Source organism: Trichosurus vulpecula, assembly GCF_011100635.1.
Source record: "Trichosurus vulpecula isolate mTriVul1 chromosome X unlocalized genomic scaffold, mTriVul1.pri SUPER_X_unloc_1, whole genome shotgun sequence".
NCBI classification, from domain to species: Eukaryota; Metazoa; Chordata; class Mammalia; order Diprotodontia; family Phalangeridae; genus Trichosurus; species Trichosurus vulpecula.
Window position 1 is genome coordinate 1,488,204 of NW_023494377.1, and position 24,830 is coordinate 1,513,033.

A 24,830-nucleotide genomic window follows, 5' to 3' on the forward strand; every position below is an offset into this window, starting at 1 on the left:
CTCCTCCAAGGTAGAGACTGTTTCATTTTTGTATTCGCAATGCCTTGCCAATCACAGGTATTTAAAGTATTGACGTAAGCAGGATATCAGAGCCCTGGGACCTACATTCTCTTCAGTCCTAATTTGTTTGTTACTTAAGATCTCTTCCCTGAAGAGTGAACAGCGTCCTTCAGTGGAAGCCTGAAGGAGGAGGTGAAATGTGTAAGCCAGGCTGAGAATAGAATGGAATCCCCTTCCCCTTTGCCAAATCAAATGTACCCTTCTCAGTTCAAGTTCCTTCTCCCCTTGCCCAGTGAACTCATGAGCAACTTAGAATCTACACCACCAGAAGGACAGCATTAATGCGATCTGGGCAATGGTGGCTGTGTGTCTCAGCCTAGATAAGCAGGGTTCATGATTAGCCCCTGGAAGATGACGCCTTGATGGGATGATCTAACGACAAAACTTCTGGCCATCAGCATTGGCGTTAAACATTTATTGTGCATCTGTGTGGGGGGCACAGTGCGAAACCCTGGGGATATAGAGAGGGATAAGAGCAGATATTTTGCTTTTGTGGGGCGTACAGTCAAGTTGGAAAGACAATACAAATACCACCTTACATTTGGGTAGCACTTCACAGGTCACAAGATGTTTTCACACAGATCCTCACAACAACCCAGTGACAGGCAGGGCAGGCAGCATTATTTCCATTTTACAGACAAGTAGATTGAGGATCAGAGAATATTTACCCAAGGTTACATGGCTAGTAAGCGGCAGGGCCAGGGCACATACAGTAAAAAATCCAAAATACAAGGTAGCATATGTTAGGTGCCAAATAAATAATACAAACAATAGTAGAAACACAGACTCTCACAACCGTAAGAGCCACTTTGTCTAAGCCGTACATGAACAGGAACTGTCCCTACAATTCCCTGACGAGCACCTAGCCTTGACCTGAAGACCTTCAGTGACAAAGGACTCACTGCTTGTCCGCAGTAAGTGCCACAGGGGTTCAGGAGGATACTAAGTGTGGGAACAGTTGGGGCAGATTTAATGGAGGCGCTAGCCCTTCAAGGGTCATATCTAAATAAGCTGAAGAAAAGGGGAAAGGCATTTCAGGTAAGAGAAACAGTATGGGCAAAGGCACAGAGGCGGGAATTCAAATAGCTTCCATTTGTATCGTGCTTTCAAGTTTACAAAGCATTTTCACATGCTCCAAAAAAATCCCTGATTAAGACAGGGCAGGTTCTTCTAATCCCTATTTTACAGATGAGGAAAACTGAGGCTGAGAGGTGAAGTGAATTATCTAATGTTACAAAGTTAGTAGGTAGATGGAATTTGAATCCAGGCCTTCGGCCTCCACGGCCGGTGCTCTTTCCACCACAGCATGCTGCAAGAATTGTTACGTTCTGCTGAGGGAATCAAGTGGAGGACAGCTTGGTTAGCATCTAGGAGTATCCCAGAAACAGGGACCTCAGAAGCCACTAGGCCAAAATGTAAATTGACAAGAATCCCCTCTGAGAAGGCCTCCAGTGAAAAGAATCCATCACCCGCAGGTGATGCCCTTCCACTGCTGGGTAGCCTCTTCCTTACATTAAGGCTAAATCTGCCTCCAAAATGTCTACCTGTTCCTTCCAGTTCTGTCCCTCCGGGCTAGGCAGAACAAGTGAAATCCCTCTTTCACAAGGTAACACTTCAAATATTTGGAAACAGCTATCCTGTCCCCCCCAACTCTTCCCTTTTTCAGGCTAAACACCGGCACTCAGATAACACACTCCCTCCTTTTCTCATCATCCTGGTCACCCTCTTCTAGACATACTCCTACGTGTAGTAGCAAAAGAAAAGGTTTCAGAGGTAGACAGGGGCCAGATTATCGAAGAAGGCATTTGATGACAGGCTAGGACATCTAGATTTAGTCAGTATCACACTCATCTGTTGGATCAATAAGTGAGGAAGTTAGGATCACAAATTGTATCACAAAGGGCAGTAGCCACAGTTACAGCCAGTAGCTACTGCAGCTCCAATTATTCAGCAAACCACCCAGGTTCAAATTCCAGGTCTCAGTGAGCACTCAATGGGAAGAACATGAAAAGAAAAGCTCTAGAATCACAGACTTCTCAATTTAGAAATGGAAGAGGCCTTGGAAGCCATCTAGGCCAAGTAAAGCCCTGGAGCTGAAAAGATTTGCTGTCAGGATTAGAACTCATGCTCTTTGACTTGAAATTCAGCTAAGCTTCCTATGGCACAACAGAAGGTTCTTAGAGGAGACACACAAGAGGGAAATCCCCACCTGAGTCTGCAGGTTACTTCCCTAAGCCTTGGCTCCTGTTGGCTCTCCTGGGCAGCCTACCCTCTGGTTTAGAAACCAAAAAGGGGTGCTCAAATCAAGAACTCTCTTTCAAAGCACAAAAAAGAGACTTCAGACTTGACTCTTGCCTGATGCTATCTCTGTGACCACGGACAAGTCACAAGCTCTCTGGGGGTCTGTTTCATTTGTAAAACTGAGTTAACACCTCTAAGAACCCACCTCACAGGACTGTTGTGAAATTCAAGCGATAATATGTATGAAAGTGCTCAAAGTATTGTAACACTGGTGGCTGTTATTACTAGAGGGAAAAAGTAAACTGTTGTTTTTCCCATCCTTGGATTTAAGCAAACTCAATGTCTTCTTCTTTTCTAGTCCTTGATCTCATCTTTCAATACATTTTTGTCTGTCTCTAAAAATACTCTTTTTCTCTCTAAAATACCCCTGGGCATCACCAGCTCAGTAGATCTAACCAGTCAGCCTGAGTGAAGCATTTGTATTTGGAAGTAACCAGAAATAAAGTTAGGTGGGCTAGGTGGGGTCAGCTAGGTGGTGGCCTAGGCAATCCAGTGACAATGTGGGTTCTAGAAGACACGACCAAAGTGATGATTTAGCAAAGTTTACCAGAAAGCCGTAGGCAGGTGAGATTTTTTAAAAAAGAGTAGAGCCTGGAGGCAGGAAGATGAGTTAATAGGTAATTGCTTGCAACAGACAGCCTCTGAGGGCCTCAACTACAGCGTGAGGGTAGCAGCAAGGCATGAATCTGAACTGACGTGATTGAAGATCAATCAGCAACATTAACACTGGTTTTGGTGTAAAACAAAGCAAGTCATAGATAGACACACAAGCTCACCTTCAATACTTTTATAATACTATATGGAGTCTAGCCACAGAATGAATTTTCTGGGGCCTGAAAAGCTTCAAGAGTGACTGAAGCTTTCCTAATATTTCTTAGAGCCAGAGTGTTACTCTTTAGTGTGGATTTTCTCCTGAGAAATAAGCTCTGAACTCTGTTTGAAGGCTTTCTGTTGTTCATCATATTTATATGGTTTCTCTCCAAAATGAATTCTTTTATGTAAGATGAGCTCTGAGCTCCATCTGAAGGCTTTTCCACATTCATTACATTTACAGGGTTTCTCTCCCCTATGAATCCTCTGATGTACAATTAGGTTTGAGGTCTGACTGAAGGCTTTCCCACATTCATTGCATTCATAGGGTTTTTCTCCAGTATGAACTCTCTGATGTGTAATAAAATGTGAGCGCAGTCTGAACGCCTTCCCACATTCATTACACTTGTATGGTTTCTCTCCACTGTGAATTCCCTGATGTATAATAAGGTTGGAGATCTGAGTAAAAGCTTTCCCACATTCATTACATTCATAGGGCTTCTCTCCACTATGAATTCTCTGATGTTGAATAAGTTGGGTAGTACCTTTGAAGATTTTTCCACACTCATTACATTTATAAGGTTTCTCTCCACTATGAATTCTCTGATGAAGAATAAAGGTTGAAATCTTATTGAAGGCTTTGCCACAATCACTACACTTATAAGGTTCCTCTCCACTATGAATTCTCTGATGTCGAATGAGGTGTGAAGCACACCTAAAGTTCTTTTCACATTCATTGCATTTATAAGGTTTCTCTCCAGTATGAATTCTCTGATGCCCAATGAGGGATGAAATCTGACTGAAGGCTTTCCCACAGTCATTACATTTATAGGGTTTCTCTCCACTATGGATTCTCTGATGTTGAATGAGGTGTGCGGTTTCTTTGAAGGCTTTCCCACATTCATTACATTTGTAGGGTTTCTCTCCGCTATGGATTCTCTGGTGTTGCTTCAGGCCTGACCTTGCTGTGAAGGCTCGGCCACATTCATTACATTCATAAGGTTTCTCTCCGCTATGAATCCTCTGATGTACGATAAGGTTTGAGGTCTGACTGAAGGCTTTCCCACATTCATTACATTTATATGGTTTCTCTCCACTATGAAATCTTTGATGTACAATAAGATAGGAGGTCTTACTAAAGGCATTCCCACATTCGTTACATTCATAACGCTTTACCCTACTATGGATTCTCTGTCTTACAGACTCGGGATTCAGGCTAAAGTTGTGATTATATTCATCATATTCATCATGTCTCTGAGCCCTCCCTCCTGTGGGAGCTCCTTCATATTGAACAGGGAAATCCTGCACTGTCAGTCCCATATGTAAAGGGAAGCTCAGACCACAGTTTCTCCTATAGTCACCATATTCATGGCCTCTCTGCTCTATAGAGACCTGGTTGGGATTTATACCCATAATGCTGAAACCTCTCTCCTGGGATAGGGTGCAACTCCCTGGGTCACCTGGCTGCCTCTCTAACCTGTTTTCACATGCAGAGACATCTCCAAAGTCAAACCCCTGAGGAATGGTCCATGGGAATCCTGCCAACAAAGTCCATTGTGACGCAACGTCTTCAGATATTTCTGGCTTTGAAATAGGCTCCTCCTCATTCTCAATCTTAATGCCATCACCTGAAATGATCAATAAAAAAAGATAAATACAGAACCAATGCCACCTGTTCTCTGTGCTGCAATAAAATTGCTATTCTAATCTCAATCAAAGGGAGAATATAGGAATTTAAACTTAAAGATATGTTTACATATATTTTAAATATATATTTTAATTCAAATACATGAATAACTTAAATGATAAACATAAATGAAATCCTATTTAAAATGAGAGGAAAGAAGTGAGGGGAAGAAGACCAATTACTAGACGGGATAAGAGGCCACAAGATGGGAGCAGATAGAGAGCCAGACTTTGAATGAGGAAGCCCCCTGTTCAAGACCTGCCTCACAGGTGTATTAGCCTGCATAGGTCATTTAACTTCTTAGTGCCCCAGGCACTTCTCTAAAACGATAAAACACAAATGAGATCTGCATTGGAGGAGTTGCTATACTGAGTTTCACCAACCAGTGAAATCACTGGCCCAAAAACCCCAAAATAAATGGTGAGCATGGCTCTCCCATACAATGAGGAGGAAGGGTCTGAACTGACAGTGGAGATGAAGTTAAACAAAAAACAGCCAAGGTATAGGGATCTTCCAGGTAACTGCTGCCTAGTCTCTTCCCCTACTGTCTCCCCACCTCCTACCCCCACCCCTCAGGACCTATTTCTTTTTCCCACGCTCACAAATCTTTCCCACCAGTTAACCTGCAAAATAGAGATTTTACATTTATACTAGCTACCTCACTGGATTCTTGTAAGGAAAGCAGTTTGTGAATTTCAAAGTGTCACAAAAGTCCTAGTTTGATGCCAGCCATTGACTAGACCTGCTGTCCAAAAACTAACTGAGCTGAGTATGGAGAGGCTCATTCCCCAGGAAGGTGGGCTGCTGGGTGATGAACTTCCTAGAAACCATCATCACAAATGAAAGCATAAATTGGCCACCATGACTATGAAGCACAGTGATAGTAGAAGAGTAGAAGGGGGAAGAAGATGCTAAGAATCATATTTTTTGGACTATAAACATTAACTTAGCAGCTGGTACAGTAAATGTACTCCAAAGAGAAAGATATGGATTCTGATGATTAACATTTCCTAGAGAATTTTAAATAATATAAATAAGCTGCCACCAAGAGGTAAAAACAGCTTGGAAATGGCAGTTGCCAGCAAATTATCTACATCAGCCAAGGCCATCACTGGTTTAGAATAAAAATAAAACACACGCACACGCAAAACAGTGCAGAGGAGAGTGGTGGATGATTATGAGCAGTATCGCTTTGCAAAACAGAAAAAAAGCAGTAAATCGGGTAATCAGTATGCGAGAGTTTGACATGCATGACAGCCATGCCAGAGTCTTCATTTCCTTCGATTTAAAACTGAGATGGGAGGTGGGGGTGGGAGTTGGGATTTGGCCTCTATGTTCTTTCCTAGCTCTAAGCCTATCTATGAGCCTACAAGATGTATGCTTGCCATTCTCTGTGTGGCCAAGTCCTCTGGATGCTTCTGTTTTGGAGATGATGCTATTTTGACTCATCAAAGCTCTGGAACATTTTAGCCTCTCCTAACTCGAGTCATTACCACTCAAAAGGATTCAGCCTTAATTATTAACAAAGGAAAACCCGAATAAATGGAGAATGCCTACTTTTTACTATGATGTGCAGTATGACAGACAGCCCAAAAAGCTGGTCCTAGAATTGAACAAGAGGAGGAAAGCAAGCTATATTGCCTTCTGCAATACTTTTAAGGAAACCCAGTTTCTCCCTAAAACAAAGATCTATTTTTTAACAACGTTCTTCTAGGGCTGCTGTATGGCTGAGTCATAGAGTATAACTGTCTCCAAGATTGAGCATCACCTACGGGGTGGTAGAGAGACACACGATCAGAATGAGTAGATAACAAATGCATTACCAATCAAGAATTACATGAGAGGGCCCATAAAGGACGCCATCAGAGAAATGCATGATCAGAAAAGGCGGGGTTGTCTTGTGGCAAAAGCAAGGCATAAACTACTGATTTCTACTCAGTTTGTCCCATTGGTATCCATAAGATATCAAGAAAGCTACAAAAAAGGCCTCAGCATTTTGCATAGAACTCAGCTGGAGAATTTACAAGAGGGCATGGAGAAGTGGCACAGGATGGGGCGCAATCTGCATCCATGGAGGAAGTGACTACATTTTGATCAGAAATTAAATGTTCATCTGGTCAGTGGATCAGAGACCTATTTAAACACAAGTAACATTGCAGCATTCTATTAAGTAATACCTAACTTGACTATTTCTGCCTCTATATTCATTAGGGAAATTGGTCTGTAATCATTCCAATATTATCTTTACCAGGTTTTAAGACCAATGCCATATTGGTCTGACCAAGAGTATGGGGGCAGCATCCCATCTTTCTCTATATTTACGATTATTTGTTGTTAGACCATTTGCAACCATTCCACTGATTCCATCTGGGCCATGTGACTTTCCGTGAAGCAATTCTCGGATGACTCCCTGTTATTTCTTCCAGAGATTAGTAATTGAAAGGAGTAATTTCCTCTTGTAAAATCAATTTTGATACTTTATATTTTTGTAGATAATCATCTATTTCCTTTGAATTCCCTCATGTCAGAACATAAACTACATGCAATATTCCCTAATAAAGTCCTTCATTTCTTTTGCATTCTTGCAACATCTCATCTCTTTTTCTTTGAAATTTTGCTGATTTGCATTTTCTCTCACCTTTTCAAAATTTAATTTGCTAATGGTTACCAAATAAATGCTTTTAAAAAAAAAGTGACTGACCAATTCAATTGTTCTCCTAAATTTTCCCTCTTAACTTCATAATCTTCTTATCCTCAGGCTTTCCCTGCATCAAAGTACTTAGCCAGGAACAAATACTCCCCCATTCCGTAGATCAAAGCCCTTCATAACGCAGCCCCCTGCCACCTTTCCAGTCTTCTTATCCCTTACTCCCAGACTCCTCCATCCAGTGCCGCTGGCCTTCCGGCTGAACTATGAACAAGAGAGCCCATCTCCTGACTCCAGGCATTCTCTTTGGCGGACCCTCCCATCCCTAGAATGCTCTCCCTCCTCCACTCCAACCACTTACCTCCCTGGCTTCAAGTCCCCAATAAAATCCCACCTTCTACAGGAAGTCTTCTCTAACCTCTCTTACTTCCAGTGCCTAGTCTCGGTTAATTATTTCCTATTTAGCTTGGCTGTATATATTTGTTTGCATGCTGTCTCTCCCATAAGACTGTAAGCTCCTTGAGGGCACAGATATGTAGTGGTTGCTCAATAAATGTTTATTGAAGTGAAATGAATTGGCTCCCAAACATACAGGAGATCCATACTGGCTAAGGTATCAGATCCAAACTTGACTGATTGGCTTTCAAGAGCCTGCATGATTGGACCTCAAGGGCCCTATGCCCCTTCATTTGCCTAATCTCTCCCCAAGGCTATTTGTCCCTTCAGGCCAGTCTCACTGTCACCCTGACATGCCATGCTCGTCCTCATCTTCTCCTCTTTTTGCATTCCTGGACCCTCCCACCTGCAATACCTCACACTCCTCCCTCCCTTTCCCCAACTCAATTCTATCCATCCAAAAAAAAGTCAAATTCCTGTCCCATTTCCTCCATGAAGCTTTCTCGAAGACTATTCCTGTCTCCAAAGTGTATCCTCTGCACTTTCAGACCTGATCATGGTGGCATTCTGCTGAAAAGCCCATCAGGGCACTTACCAAGGTTCACACTCCTTGACTTGCCATCAAAGGCCCTCTACAATTGAGCACCAACCTCTTTTTGCCCTGCTCCGCCACACTGCTCCTCCTCAGGCAGCCCCCACTACATCTCACATCCAGGCTTCCAATCTGCTCCTTCCCTTAGCTCTACTTGCTGGGCCATCCCTTAAGGCTGAGTTCAACGTCAAAAACCACAAAGAGGTGGGAATGCCTATGGTGTGTATAGGTGCCTGGACTGGTTGGGAGAAGCAGTCTAAGGGAAGAGCAACAGAGAATGGTGGCAGGGTGATAGGGCCAGATCAGCGAGGGTCCCAAAAGGTAGGTCTCCAAGGGCTGGATGAACACCAGTGATAAGCACAACAAGGACCACATTAGCTAATATACGCAGAGACCTTTGTGGCTTCCATCAAGCTTTCCAGGTCACTCCATTTGCTCCACTCTGTAGTTTTATGAGGGAGGCAGTGCTAAGGAGAATTATGCCCATTCTAGAGTTAAGGAAACTGAGGCTTGGAGAAGCTGGGTGACTAAATTCACACAACTAAGTAGTGGCAGCAGGGATTTTGAAGCCAGGTTTCCTGATGCCATATCCAGCATTCTTTCCACTACAACCCAGTTGCCTCCCCAAAAGACATTCAGTAAATGTCTGCTGAAATTGCATTTGAATGTACTTGTAATCCCCAACACACATATAACATTTCACTGTTTTCTAACTCTATTACATGGGTTCATTTTGGTCCCCCTTTCAGACTGTTAAGTGCCCAGTGTGTTAGAGCTGATGCTACAGTCACAAAGTCAGGGGACAGATCTGGAAGGGGGAATTCAGGATAAAGCCAGAAAAAGAGATTCCTAAGGGGAGCCTGGCCAGCTGCCGGGAGCCACAGGGCCAAAGACAACACTCTTGTGTCAACGTAACGACCAAGCAGGGTACACCCTCATCCCTTGGTAAAGAAGTGGGGGAAACATGTTCATTTGTTTGGCTTGACTGTACTTTTTTGTTACAGGGGGTGACAGTCAATTCTATAAGAAATTCTAGGCTCAGTGGATAGTGTTGGGCCTGGAATCAGGAAGACCCAAGTTCAAATACAACCTCCTCAGACACTCTCTGTGTGAGCTTCGGGAAGTAACTACACCTGTCTGCCTCAGTTTCATCAAGCAGACAACACGGATAATAACAACACCTACGTCCCAGGGTTGTTGTGAGGATCGGACGATATCATAATTGTAAAGTGCTTAGCACAGGGCCTGGCACAGAGTGGAGTGCTATTATTCCTATGGTTGGCAAGCAATGATTTCAAAGAGCCACCCTGACTTCATCAAGAACAGGTAATACGACACTAATCTCATTTCCTTTTTGGACAGGATTATGAAATAAGGAGACGAAGGGAATGTTGTGGATACAGGTTTCCTAGATTTTAGCGAAGTTGTTTTTTTTTTAAATAAAATATACTATTCTTATGGAGAAGACAGAGAGGGCAGAATCGTCAAGTCTGAAGATGGCACAACACTAGGAGGGACACAGAGCGGGGCTGGATTTAATAAGATGAAATTAAAAAGGGATAAATAGGAGGTCTTCTGCTTGGGTACAGAACCCCAACTCTACCAGTACAAGATTGGGGAGGCATGATTGGCTAGAAGCTTGTCTGCCATCTTTCTGGCGGTTTCAACGGACTGTAAGCACAAAGTGTCACTAGTGTGTTGGGATAGCCAGAAAAGCTGAGTGTCGGGGGTTGCCCCAAGAGGGCCACAGCATCTAGGAAAAGGGAAGTGACAGTCCCACTGTACTATCCGTCATCTGGAGTACTGAAATCCATGCTGGCCATGAAGCTGAAGAAGGCTGCTGAGAAGCAGAAGACAAGCCATGACTGCATGCGGCATCCCATGGTTTGAGGGTCTGTTGAGTTAGTATCTTGCATCAAAACAAAACGTCTCAATAAAAACTTATTTAAAAACAAAATTCAACTTAATTTTAAAAACCACCTAACTGACTGAAGTAATGGGGTAAGATACTGTCAGAAGGGCAATAAGCTTTCAAGGAGTAAGGGAAGGACGATTAATAGAGAGAGAAAACTGCTGAGCTCAGGAGGGAAGAGATAACAAGTAGGGCTGGGCAAGACCAAAGGGGTGACTGGAGAAGGCTCATTCTGGAAAGTGCCCACACGTGACCACATAGCTGCCATTCACCCGGTACTGCTCTCTGACTCACCTGCCCAGGTGGCCTGGTCCTCTCCACGTTCCACACTTTGAAGCTCTGTAATCCATGGCATTGCCCCTTGTTCCAGCTTGGAAATCACATCAGGCTTGGAGATGGGAATCCCTGCTCAAAGGGAACAGTAGACAGACATGATGCTTTGGTCTCAGGACACAGAATTCTCCCATCCCTCCAGACACAATTCTGTGAAGGCAGGAGGCAGAAGGGAAATTCCCACTGATGTTACAATGAAGGGCTAGGGAACCGTCTAAAAGGTACATGGATGTGAGGTGAGAGTGGAGAAACCGAGAGGGAATTGGTGCCATATCTAGAGGTTGGGCTGGGCACAGAACACTTAGCTGCCTCTGACCTCCTCAGAGCAGGTCAACGAGCCAGGGATCAGTACTGGGAATAGAACAGACCAGAAGGAGACTGAGAGGGTAGGGACAATCAATAGGGTTAGTGCCGATTTCAGCCCCTGCAAAGACCAAACCTGTCACCTGGGGACAGGGCCCAAAGGGGTTGGGAACCTACACATTCTGTGCTCAACTGAGGCTAACTCGATCGCTTTTTCAGAGTCAAAAGTGATCAAAGGGAGAGAAGAACTTGTGCATGGTACATCTTCTTTGTCTGAAATGTGAACACAGAAGCCCACTATTTCTGCAACACTTCAAAAGATCTTGGATTTCATCTACATGGACACTCCTTCCACCAACACAGAGAGTATCCCCTCTATAGCTTGGGTTTCGGGAACTGCTAAAGGCAAACTAGATTAACCACGGAACAGCCAGTTTCCTCCAAATTTAGCTAGGCTGGCCTCCGAATGACAAACAATCTGTCCCTGGGCCTCTACTCTGGCCTTTTCAGAGAAGCAGCCTTCCTTAGAGAACCTGGGTTACCTCTGTGCCACAAGGCAGCACTGGAATCGGGTTTTAATGGAGGCTGAAGAACAATATAATTTAGAAAATGACAAAGGGTACAGAGAGTTAATATGGAAGGCTTCATTTTTAGCTAAAATCATAAACTTCCATTAAAAAGTTTAGAGGTGGCAGAGTGGATAGAGAGCTAGACTTAAGAGTCAGGAAGACTTGAGTTTGAACCCTCATAGTAGTTGGGTGTGACCCTGAGCAAGTCACTTAACCTGTCTCAGTTTCCTCATCTGTAAAATGGAGATACCTACCACAGAGGGTTACTGTATGAGGACCAAACTAGATAATATCATGTAAAACACTTTGCAGACCTAAAAGAGCTATGAAAGGGTTAACTGTTTTTCATCTTTTTATTCCAGATGCATTGCTTTTTGTTGTAGAAAAACGTTTTAATTTATATAATCAAATCCATCCGCTTTTTTTCTCCTGACATCTTTATTTATTCAATTGCTAAAACTTTTCCTTTCCGTAATTAGTAAAGCAATATTTCCTTTTAGCCTGCCATTGATTTTTAAAATTATTTAGATCACTGATCCGTTTGGAATTGATGATAGCGTATGGCACAAGAAGTCTGGCCAACGCCACTCTTTGCCACGCTGTTTCCAGGCGCCGAAGCTTTTAGCTTCTTCCCTGGTGTTCTGTAATCTAGGATTTCTCAAACACGGGCTGACTGGACACTTTGGGTTCTAATTTTGGATGATTCGTCCTAACTAATCTTTTGAAAAACTCCACTACCAGCCAGCTTGCTAATTACTCCTTTAGAGCATAAGTGGCAGTAACTGACATTTACATAGCATTTTTTTTTGCCAAGGGCTTTACACATATTATGTCATTTGAGACTCATACCCAGCCTAGGAAGTAGATTCTACATGTATAATCTCCATTTTATAGCTGAGGAGACTGAGGCTCGGAAACATTAAGTGATTTGTCCACACAGGGTTACATGGCTGTCAAGTGTCAGAGAAAAGATCTACTGCCTGCCCTACTGCTCCGGGGAGGTCCCGCAGTACAGGGGCCCCACTTCCATTCTCAAGGCCCACATACTGCCCCTGGATACTCTTTCCATTGGTTGCCTGTCTTTAAAATGCAAACAGTATTGGTCCTGCCAGAGCTTTGTAACATCAGATGATATGTTAATGTAAACTGCCTACTTGCTTCACAACTATTGATCAATGTGGAAGCCCAGGATAGCTTCTGAGTCAGGAAAGAGACTGCCCTTACCGAGCGAGGTGACATTCACGTAATTCTCCAGCATCACGTCCCGGTAGAGAGTCCTCTGACCAGGGTGTAATCGATCCCATTCCTCCTCAGTGAAATACACTGCTACATCCTCAAATGTCACTGCCTCCTAAAACATCAAAGACAACCCCCACCATGACCCCATGGGAAGGGCAAAGGCAGGACATTAGAGACCAGAGAGGGACACGCAGCTGAGCATTAAGCCGTGCCAGAAAGGGCAACAGAGATAGGAGGCCTGTGCCCCCTAGCCTTTCTCTGCCATGCCTCTACTGTCAAGCTGTTCAACCTGCCTGGACCTCATGTGGAAAATGGGGATGACCATTTGTAAAGGCACATTCCCAAAATAATGATAATCAATGGTATTACTTTGTCCAAGCTGCTGGGAGAGGGGAGTGGGGCTCAGACCCCCTAGAAGGGACATGAGAAATTGAGGAAAACTGAGAAAGGACAGAGGAAGCCACAATTCACCTGAGACCTGAGTGTTATGAATGGAGCTGCCATCGCCTCTCCTCCTGGGCCCTCTTGAGCAGGGTGGGAAAGAAAACCAGCTCTGTGGGAAGATAAAAGAACCACAAGTTAGATCAGTCCAGCCCTATGGTTCCTTGCAGAGCCCTGGATGCCCGCTCTGCCACCAAAGGATGCTGGGAAACCAAGGAAAAGCCCCCTCCCAGCACCCCCTCACCTGTTCTGACAGGAGTTACTATTGAATGCCTGGTATGCCCATGACATTCTTTTAGTAGAGAACAAGGGAGCAGATAGGTACAGAGGACTACTGGAAGCCTCCAGAAAGGGCGGCATCAAGTGTGCCTTTGCCAGGGGGTCAGGGATCAGTGAAGTTGTCCTTCCTAAAATCTTTGCTCAACATCCACCTCTGCAAAAGGAGCAATGGCCAGCCCCTGGCACACGCTCATTTGCAGCATATAGCTGAAGCTAACCCAGTGAGGCCTGTGGAACCTCCCTCAGATTTCCCTATGGGTAGTGGATGAAGAAGGGAATAGTGCTGTCAGCAGCAGCCCAGAGGAGGAAGGAAAGAAGACCCAGAGCTGCATCCTCACCAAACATCAGGTAGCCAGATGTTAAGAGTCCCAGGAGAGAAATACTCAGCTGCCCCTGTTCCCAGACGGGACAATGAAACGGGCCAGGTCACTGGTCCGTAGCCTTTCCAAGCCCCATTTTCGGAAGTGAACAGGGGGAGTGGCTGGGCTGGCCTTAGACAAAAATCTGATAGTAGGGGGACCCTCCCATCTCTACCCTGTAGAAGCTGACAAGCGGACCCCATTTCTGGATGTTAGAAACTAGCGCTGACCAGAAACTGAGGAGCTGCCTAACACAAGTGAGAGCTGTCTCCTCTCCCCTTTACTGAGTGGCAGTCTGGATCACAGTGGCATTGAGCGCCTACTATGTGTTAGGCACGGGGGTCTGAGAGAGATGAAACAGTCTGCCCTCAAGGAGGTTAGATTCTCTCAGGAACACATAGTGCTCCCTGACCTCTGTTATATCCTCACAGGATCCTAGAGCTAGAGCTGAAGGGACCTCAGGGGCCATCTAGTCCAGCACCTTCATTTTACAGGTGAGCCCGAGGAAGCCAAGGGACTTGCCCCAGGTCACACAGTTACCAAGCATCAGAGGTGGGATTTGAACCTGGGTCCTTTGACTCCAGAGCCAATGCTCTTTCCACTTAAGGTCAAACTAGTTTATCTTACACAGATGATTTATTATGAATAATAAGACCAGTGCACAGTTACAAGGCACTCAAGATCTACAAAGCACTTTACAAACATAATCTCATCTGAACCTCAAAACCACCTTGGGAGTCAGGTGCTGATCCTCCCCCCATTTTATACATAAAGGAAGTGAAGCAGACAGAGGTTAAGTCACCTGCCCAGGGTTGTTCACATGGCCAATAGTAAGTGCTGACTCAGGATTTGAACTCAGGGCTTCCCCTCTCCTCTGCACTTCAGGTTCCAGAGAGAATGTAAGCACCTTGAGAGCAGATTATTTCGTCTCTCTCTCTTCCAGTCTCCAGTGCCTAACACATAGGCACTTAATGCCATTTTGTAGGCACTTAATGCCACTGTGATCCAGTCTGCCACTCAATAAAGAGGAGAGGAGACAACTCTCACTTCGGAGGTGAAGGAACGTTCCCTGTGTTAGGCAGCTCCCCAGTTTCTGGTCAATGCTAGTTTCTAACATCCAGAAATGGGGTCCACTTGTCAGCTTCCACCAGTTACTGCCCAGAGCAAGGCCTTCTGGGTAACATGGAGAATGAGGACCTGGGGGCCTAAGCAGAAATCAGTTTATTTTGGAACATGCAGAAAGAGAAGAGGCCCTCCCTAATAGCTTGGCTTGGTGGTCTGGACTTGAGATCTCAAGTGGTTTTGTGAAAATCTAAACTTTTCCTCACTTCTCCAATATGTCAAGGTGGCACTTACCTTCCTAACACTTGTTTCTCAAGTTCAATATCATAAGGGCTATCTGGCTCAGCTTGATCAATTCACTCGTTTGGGGTCATCTGAGACAATGTTGAGGGGGCTCTTCTTTCTATAATGACTATTATTACCTCCTCACCTCCAAAATGTAAAATTTACTCAAAGGTGAAAAGCCTTGGCAAAGTCCCATGGGCCTATTTCCCCTCTTTATTAAAAGAAAACTGAAAATGTGTATACAGTACTTTCTGTGCTGCAGATGGGGTAAAGTTACTTTGCTGGTTTACAAGTAAAAACTTGATTCTTTAACAGATTGTTTGGTGCACTTATTCAGAAAATTTTAAATGTCTTACGGTTTAAAATAGAGCCATAAGGTCAAGCCTGAAGCCACACACTGGCTTATCTCTTAGTTTTCTGTAGTTCATGAGAACCAGGAACAAACTTGACTAGAAAAGGCTGTTGAGATTGCAGCAAAAGGTTACCACTCCCCATGAGGGAATGGCTGAGTGGGGAAGGAATATAATGGGAAAGAAAAGAATGTTTAAAAAAAGATTAACTTAAAAGAATTTTGAAAGGAAGAAGACTAGAGTAAAACAATTTTCTGCACTTTAGCATCCTATATGAGGTCAAAATGGAAAAGAAAATATTCAATTTCAGAATGAAAAAACGAAGAAGCAAACACTTTAGGGGTGTGGGCTTCAACGGTACCCTGAAAACTGCCCGACACTTTAATCAGTGGGGTGTGTGAACTCAGGACCCTACAAAGAAAGATATGTAAATGGCTTTGAAATACTAAACCAAACCAACGCAACCCCACATCTGTTCTTTTAGATTACGAACAGTTTCCTGTTTTCACAGACAGGAGAAGAGTGGTTTCTTCTCTCTTTTCCCTACTTGTCCCTAAATCATCAATGCTGCCTCTGTTCCCAACATTCACCATAGAGCTTCACATACGAAAGGCTTTTACCAAACACAGAAACATAGATCCTCATAGCCAGAAGGGACCTCAGAGACCAGCTTGGTCTAATTCCCGCATTTGACAAACGGGGAAACTGAGGCCGAGGGAGGGTAATTCACTTGCCCAAGGTGACACACAGCATCATAGCTCTGGGGCTAGACAGGGCCTAAGAGGACAGTTAGTCCAACTCTTATTTTACACAGGGGGGAAACTGAGGCCTAAGGTGAGGAAGTGACTTGTGCAAGGTCCCTAATGGGGTCAGAAGTCTAAAGCTGGAAGGGGTGACCTCAGAGACTATTTAGTCTAACTCCCTCATTTTACAGAGGAGAAAGCCGAGGCCCAGAGAAAGGAAGTGACTTGCCCAAGGTCACACCTAGGATCCTAGATCTAAAGCTGGAAGGGCCCCCACAAGCCATCTAGTCCAATCTCTTCATTTTACAGAAGGGGAAACTGAGGCCCAGGGAGCAGGAGTGATTTGCTCAAGGTCACACAGGGCATCAGTGGCAGAGGAAGGACTCGCACCCACACCTCGCGCCGCCTGAGCCCAGTGCCAGCACACAGTAGGCGCCTGCTGACTGCCTGGTTGCCAGGGAGGAGCCGTTACCAGGCAAGGTAACGGACAAAAGGAGGGGGGCCGCTGGTGACGATTACATGGCCCCCGGCCGGGGAAAGGGAACAGGAAGAATGGGAGGGAAGGAAGAAGGGGCGGGGAGGAAGGAAGGGAGGAGGGGGGAGGAAGGAAGGAAGGAAAGAAAGAAAGAATGAGGAGGGCAGAGGCAGCGAGCCCGCCCAGCCGCACTCACCTGCGACCGGCCCGAGCAGACGGACGATGGCGGGGCCGGAAGTACGGCCCCACCCCCAAGCGACCGCCCCCGTGGGCTGCGGAGGCCGGCCCGCCACTTCCGCTGCCTCTCTAGGACGCCTCGGAGGTCTCCGAGTCTCGGTCGTCGTTCCCCTCGCACACCTGGCCCACTGGAGGCTGCTGTGCTGAAGTGGAGGACAGTGGGTGCGGAATGCTGTATACGTTGCCAAGCGCGGGACAGCTGTTAGACTCTCTGCCGGAGTGTAGAATATTACGTATGCCTCAGGACACTCCCCTCTCCCGGTTCTCCTCCTACCTCGCTGGCTGCTCCTTCTCTGTCAGCTTTGCTGGATCCTCCTCCTGATCATGCCCTCTAACTGGAGGTGTCCCTCTGGATTCTATCCTGGGCCCTCTTCTCCTCTCCTCCCATGCTACTTCACTTGGTGACCTCATCAGCTCCTGTGGATTTAACAAGCATCTCTATGCTGATGATTCTCAAATCTACCTTTTCTGCCCCTAGACTGTGCTGACCTCCAGTCTCACATCTCCAATTCCCTTTCAAACATCTCAGACTGGAAGTCCAATTAGTATCTTAACTCAATGTACCCCCTAAACCCACTGCTCCCTTCCCTGTCCTCCCAGTCCTCAGGCTCACAACCCAGGAGTCACCCTGGACTCCTCATTATCTCTCATTCTCCCCTCTCCCCAATCAATCTCTTGCCAAGGTCTATCCCTTTCACCTTTCTAACATCTCTTGAATATTCTCCCTTTTCTCCTCCGACACCACGATCCCTCTGGGGCAGGCCCTCATGGTGTCACACATCTGGATTATCACAATAGCCTGGCAGTGGGTCTGCCTGTCTCAGGTATCTCTCCACTCCCGTCCATTCTCCATTCGGCCACCAAAATGATTTTCCTAAAGTGCAGGTCTGATCATGTCATTCCCCCTCCTCAATAAACTCCAGTGGCTCCCTATGACTTCCAGGAGCAAACACAACATGCTCTGTTTGGCATTCAAAGACCTTCATCACCCAGCCCCCTCCTACCTCTCTGGTCTTCTTACACCTTACTCTCTACCATGTACTCTTTAATCAGTGACACTGGCCCCTTTCCTATTGTACAGACAAAACATTCCATCTCTTTCCTCTAGGCATGGTCTCCCTCCTCTACTCTGACTACTAAACTCCTTGGCATCCTGTAAGTCCCAACTAAAATCCTCCCTCCTACAGGAAGCCTTCCCCAACCCCTCTTAATCTATCTTGTTAATTATTTCCTATTTAGCCTGTATATAGCTTGTTTGTATATTGTTTGTTGTCTCCTCCATTAGATTGTAAATTCTTTTTACAGGGCAGGGATTGTCTTTTGCCTCTTTTTGTAACCTCAATGCTCAACCCGGTGCCTGGCACAGAGCAGATACTTAATAAATGTTTATTGATTGATTTTTGCATTTTCCTTTATAATTTTTGTTACAAGGGATGACTCTCTGGGTAGGAGAGGGGAGGTATATATTCAAAAAGGAATATGATGTAAAAGAAAAAAACACATTTTTTTTACAACCAGAAAGAGTAAAATGTAGGAGATCCTCTTTTTGCAGAGGTGGGAGACTATAGATATGAAATATCAAACACAACTTTCATTTATTAATTGGTTTTTCCTCTTTCTTTGGTAGAAGGGATGGCTTCTACACAAGCCCAGCAAAGTTGCAGTTTATCATTGTTAGCAATCTGGGCCAAGTTAATGGGAGTTAGGTGGTATGACAAGTTTCTCCTGTGTTGTACTGCTCATGATCAGATAGTTTCAGGTCGTTATTTATGATTCATTTCTTCTTTTGAGAACTGAGTGCTCAAATCTTTTGGCCTCTGGGAGAGGATTTCTTAGGACAGCATATTTCTCTCTCACGGTTCCTTTCCTTTCTCTTCTGGATGCATTAATTTTTGCTGTGCAAACCTTTTTTATATTTACGAATCAAAGTCATCTATTTTGTCTCCTCTAATTTGTTCTATTTGACAAATAAATAAGACTTTTGATTTTTGTGACATCAAAAGCTATTATAGTTCTAGTTGACTCCCTTGGTATCTATTGTGCTATGCTGTGTGAGATGTCCTAAATGCTACTTACGGACTCAAGAGGATGGCTGAGGCGAAACTGAATGGGTGAAGAATGCCCAGAATCCAGAATAAGCACACAGTTGAATCCACCACCCATGTGGTCTCTCTATCAGTCTGTTAGATCTTGGACAGACACTACAGATGAACTGGGAGCTGGGCCTAGATTTGAAGAGGAGGACAGGCTGGACTGTCTTTGGAAAAGGGCGGAATGTTTTAATGACGCCAAGATTTCCCCTGCTCAAAGGGCTGTCTTTTAAAAACTGATCGATGAAGTGACTTGTCTAAGGCAGCAAAGCAAAGAAATGCTGAATCCGGGACCTGAACTGGATTGGAGAGGTGGAAGGGACCTTGGAGGTCACCTAGTCCAACCCCTTCATTTTACAGAAAACGACACTGAAGCCCGAGGAGGGGGCGTGACTGGCCCAAGGTCACACAGGCAGAGGCAGGATTTGAACCCAGGCCCTCTGAGACCAGATCCAGCATTCTTTTTGTCTGTATGTTTTTACTGCTTGTCTTCTGATTCCAAGACCAGTGCTCTTTTTTTTTCTTTTTATAAAAATATGTTATTGATTTTTTTTTTCTTCCCTACATGGTCATTTTCTAATACCAACCCCCCAGAGTGGTATAGTAGATAGAATGCTGGACTTGGGAGTCAGGGAGTCCTGCATTCGAATCTTGCCTCTCACATTTACTAGCTATGTAAATCCTGGGCAAGTCACTTTATTGCCTTGGGCCTTGGGCTTCCTCCTCTTAAAATGAAGCAGAGTGCTTGGCACATAGTAGGCCCTTAAAATGTCCTGATGAATGACCTCTGCAGTTCCCTCTACCTTTAGATCTGGGATCCTATTGTGTGACCTTGGGCAACTAATTTCACTTCCCTGGGCCTCAGTTTCCTCCTCTGTAAAATGAAGCACAGTGCTTGGCACATAGTAGGCACTTAATATGTCCTGATGAATGACTTCTGCAGTTCCCTCCAACTTTAGATCTGGGATCCTATTGTGTGACCTTGGGCAAGTAATTTCACTTCCCTGGGCCTCAGTTTGCTCCTTTTTCTTCCTCTCATCACCTTTATTTCTTTCTAGATGGCCTCCAAGGTCCCTTTTGGCTCAAAATCCTTAGAACAAAGTTGTAAATTAATCAAAAGCAGGCAGACACGTTCCCAGAATTCCCTTCCATTCATTCACCTAGCCTCTGGCCCTGTAAATGAGGGTTTATGCATTTCAGGAGTGGTCATCGATGGAGAGGTGCCAAAGGAGGTGGGGGGGAGGGGGCCTCAAGGAAAAGGTGGCAGGCATAAACCAGGGCACTTTGGTGGATGAGGAGGAATTTATTCCAAACACCAAGCACACACTGGGGGTTGAGGGAGGCTCTAGGCTGGGGAAGGACAGGGCCAAGCTGGATTGGAATGAAGGAGAAAGGTGGGAGGAAAAAAAAAGACGCCTTCTGGGGCAGCATTTTTGATTTGGTTGATTGGGGAAGAGATTGGGAAGTAAGGTAAGGAGACAAATCAGCACAGAGTTAATGAAGTGCATAGAATTAGTCTGAAGAGTTAGTATTAGTGAAACATTAATTAAGGTTTGCTGGGGTGTTCTAGGGCTTGATTCATTGTTTTGTTGATTTCTAGATTTAAGAAAGTGATGGAGAAAAATTGTGTTGGGAGTACCTTGTTGGGAGGAGAGCTGGTTGTTAAAATACCTGCATGCCATTGATTTGATGCCATCATTATAGGGACCAGGTGAATTTACCTCAGGTGTTATAGGTTAGCTAACAAGGTTTCCATTGGGGAGAGGAGACCTATGAGATCATGAGTCAGGGTCCCTGGATAAGGGACAGAAGAACATGGCACAGTGGAAAGAATGGTGGATTTATGAGCAAGAGAATCTGAGTTCAAATCCATTCTCTGCTTACTACATGTACAACCTTGGGCACATAGCCTCTCCAGACTGTTTCCTTCATCTGTAAAATGGGGAGACTGAACTTAGTCCCTTCTAGCTTTAAATCAGTGATCCTGGCATCTGGGCAAAGAATACATCCACACAAAGTGCTATGAGAAATGTGGAGAAGGCGAGATTGCTCTGGGGTGAGATGCAGTTAAAGGGAAGGTCTGGGTAGGCTTCACTACAGAGTCAGTGCCTCGGGGGTTGGTTATCTTGAATGAAAGGACTCCAACCAATGAGATGCAGAAGTGGGTTGATTCCAGGCATGTAAGAAAAAAAGAAGGTAGGAAGGGAACCATAAACGGACTACAGAGAAGTTTAAAAACAAAAAAAATCAAGCCTAGGTGAATTCCAGGTGTTTGAAGGTTTTTATTCTTGAAGGAGAGTTGGTGAATGGTACACAACTTCATAGAGAAATTGCATTGTATGTAGACAAATGACCAAGAAAATGGGATCGTGAATTCAGAAGCTAGCAAAAAAAAGGACACACTAAGAGGATAGACATTGAAGGGCAATTCTAAGAGCTTGAAAAAAAAAACAAACCATTAGCAGAACCAGTAAATTACAATTTATTTTGCTGAAAAAGCCTCCTTAGAATTAGAAATCATTTGAATTCACAGCTTTTGCAACTGTTTGCTCATTGTGAAAAATATCCTGACCTGTTTTCAGAGGAAGAAATTATAGATATCTATAGTCATATGAAAAAATGCTCTAAATCACCATTGATTAGAGAAATGCAAATCAAAACAACTCTGAGGTACCACATCACACCTATCAGATTGGCTAACATGACAAAACAGGAAAATGATAAATGTTGGAGAAGATGTGGGAAAATTCGGACACTAATGCATCATTGGTGGAGTTGTGAACTGATCCAACTATTCCGGAGAACAATTTGGAACTATGCCCAAAGGGCTATAAAACTGTGCATACCCTTTGACCCAGCACTACCACTTCTAGGGCTGTATCCCAAAGAGATCATTAAAAAGGGAAAAGGACCCACATGTACAAAAATATTTATAGCAGCTCTTTTTGTGGTGGCCAAGAACTAGAAATTGAGGGGATGCCCATCAATTGGGGAATGGCTGAACAAGTTGTGGTATATGAATATAATGGAATAATATTGTGCTATAAGAAATGATGAGCAGGCAGACTTGAGAAAAACCTGGAAATACTTACATGAACTGATGCTGAGTGAAGTGAGCAGAACAAGAAGGACATTGTACACAGTAACAGCCACAGTGTGTGATGACTGACTTTGATTGACTTAGCTCTTCTCAGCAATGCAAGGACCTAAAACAATTCCAAAAAGACTCATGATGGAAAATGCCATCTACATCCAGGAAAAGAAATATGGAGTCTGAATGCAGATTGAAGCAGCCTATCTTTTTGTTTTGTTTTGTTTTGTGTTTTCTCTTTCTCATGGTTCCTCCCATTCATTCTAATTCTTCTATACAACATGACTAATGTCAAAATATGTTTAATAAGAATGTATATGTAGAGCCTATATTAGATTGCATGCCATCTTGGAAAGGGGGAGAGAAGGGAGAGGGAAAAATTAAAACTTATGGAAATGAATGTTGAAAACTAAAAATAAATAAATTAACATAAAAAGGACTCAAACAATCAGAAAATGAGAAAAATATCCTGCCCCAAGTGCTTTAAGCAAATCTCACTCTCTTTGGGAATTATGAACAAGGGAAGCTGTCCCAAATTTCTGTTCCAAAACCACTGGAAAACTTTTATAGCCTGGATCATTCCACCTAAAAATTTTCAAAGAGAAAAGATTTGTTTTAAAGCAGATTAAAATTATAGAAAGTGGGGGTGATGGCAAGTGGTGTTGATTTCAAGCCACCATCATTGTTAACTCCTCTATCAATCTGGAAGACAGGTTCAAATTTCAAAATCCCCTAGAATGAACTGGTTCTTTCGAAGGTAAGATCTTTATAGAACTCCTTCCCCTGTCCCCACAAATTAAAAAGAAAGGAAGGAAGGAAAGAAAGAAAGAGAGAGAGAGAAAGAAAGAGAGAGAGAGAGAAGAGTTGAGGAGAGGAGAGGAGAAGGTGAGGGGGAAGGAGAGAGGAGGGGAGGGGAAGGGAAGGAAGAAACCTGACAGTTCAAGTCACTTTCCTTTCTGGGCATCAGTTTCCCCATGTGTACTGCATTTCATACTAGTGAGCCAGGCAAAATTGAGGTTAGTAACTGATGAAAGCATTAAGGTTTATTTAAATAAGGCAGTGATCACCTTTGAAAATAAGTACAGATACCTATCAGATTGACTTACATGGCAGAAAAGGAATATGACAAGTGTTGGAGGGGAGCTGGAAAAATTGGGACACTAATTCACTATTGGTGGAGCTGCAAACTGGCCCCAACCATTCTGGAAGACTATGCCCAAAGTGCTATAAAACTGTGAATGCCCTTTGACCCAGCAATACCACTACTAGGTCGGTATCCCGAAGAGATCAAAGAAAAGGGAAAAGGACCTATTTGTACCAAAATATTTATAGCAGCTCTTTATGTGGTGGCAAAAAATTGGAAATTGAGGAGACGCCCATCAGTTGGGGAATGGCTGAACAAGTTGTGGTATATGAAGGTAATGGAATACTACTGTGTTATAAGAAATGAGGAGCAGGTGGATTTCAGAAAACCCTGGAAACTTACATGAACTGATGTAAAGTTAAGTGAGGAGAACATCATACACAGTAACAGCAATATTATACTCAACTGTGAATGACTTAGCTCTTCTCAGCAATGCAATGATCTAAAACAATCCCAAAGAACTCATGATGAAAAATGCTATCTGCCTCCAGAGATAGAACTGATGGTGTCTGAATGCAGATTGAAGCATGCTATTTTTCACTTTCTGTATGTTTTTTCCCTTTGGGTGTGTGTCTTCTTTCATAACATGACTAATATGGAAATGTTTTGTATGATTGAACATGTACAACCCATACCAAATTGCTTACTGTCTCAGAAATGGGGGAGGCAAGAGAGAGAGAGAGAAAATTTGTAACTCAGAATTTTAAAAAAATGAATCTTAAAAAGTGTCTTTATATGGAATTGGGGAAAAAATCTATTATTTAAAAAGAGAGAAACGATGAGCAGGATACTTTAAAAAAAATCCTGGGAAGATTTATATGAATTTCAAAGGACTCATCATGATGAAAAATGCTATCCACCTCCAGAGAAAGAGCTGATGCAGTCTGAACGCAGATTGAAGCAGACTTATTTTTAACTTTATTTTTTTGAGGGAGGGGCGTGGTGGCATCATACTGTTTGCTTTCTCAGTAGGTGGAAAAGGGGATGAGAGAATTTGGAACTCAATTTTTTAAAAAGAATGTTATAAATAAATAATTGGGGGGGGAGGGTTAAGTGCAGGAAAAAAAATTTCCAAAACATGGGGCAGTATGGAAAGTGCTAGTTCTGGAGTCAGAGCACCTAGATTCAAATCTCAGCTCAGTTCTACCTTTGTGACCTTAGACAAGTCCCTTTTCCTCCCTGGGCTTCAGTTCCCTCCTCTGTAAAATGGAGTGGGGAATATATAGTCTCGCAGTTTCTTTCCATCTCTTCATCTAGGATCCTATGATCTCAGATGATAGCTTCCTAGCAGAAACCCAACCTAGAAACATCAGTCATTGCTCCAAGAAGAATTAGTACCCAACCTAGAAACATCAGTCATTGCTCCAAGAAGAATTAGTCCAATCGCTTTGTTAGTTCACAACACTTAATGTGAACCGATGACCT

General features: G+C 43.9%; 1 protein-coding gene across 1 annotated transcript in view; it reads right to left on the minus strand.

Moving 5' to 3' along the window:
* Positions 1 to 460: 460 nt before the first annotated feature.
* The window catches only part of LOC118833025 (zinc finger protein 665-like), a 95,585-nt gene continuing 71,215 nt past the window's right edge, over positions 461 to 24,830 (minus strand). The window contains exon 10 of the mRNA XM_036740417.1: positions 461 to 4,339. Coding sequence (XP_036596312.1) covers positions 3,250 to 4,339 — 1,090 coding nt within the window. The 3' untranslated portion in view covers positions 461 to 3,249. The remainder of the gene's footprint in view (positions 4,340 to 24,830) is intronic.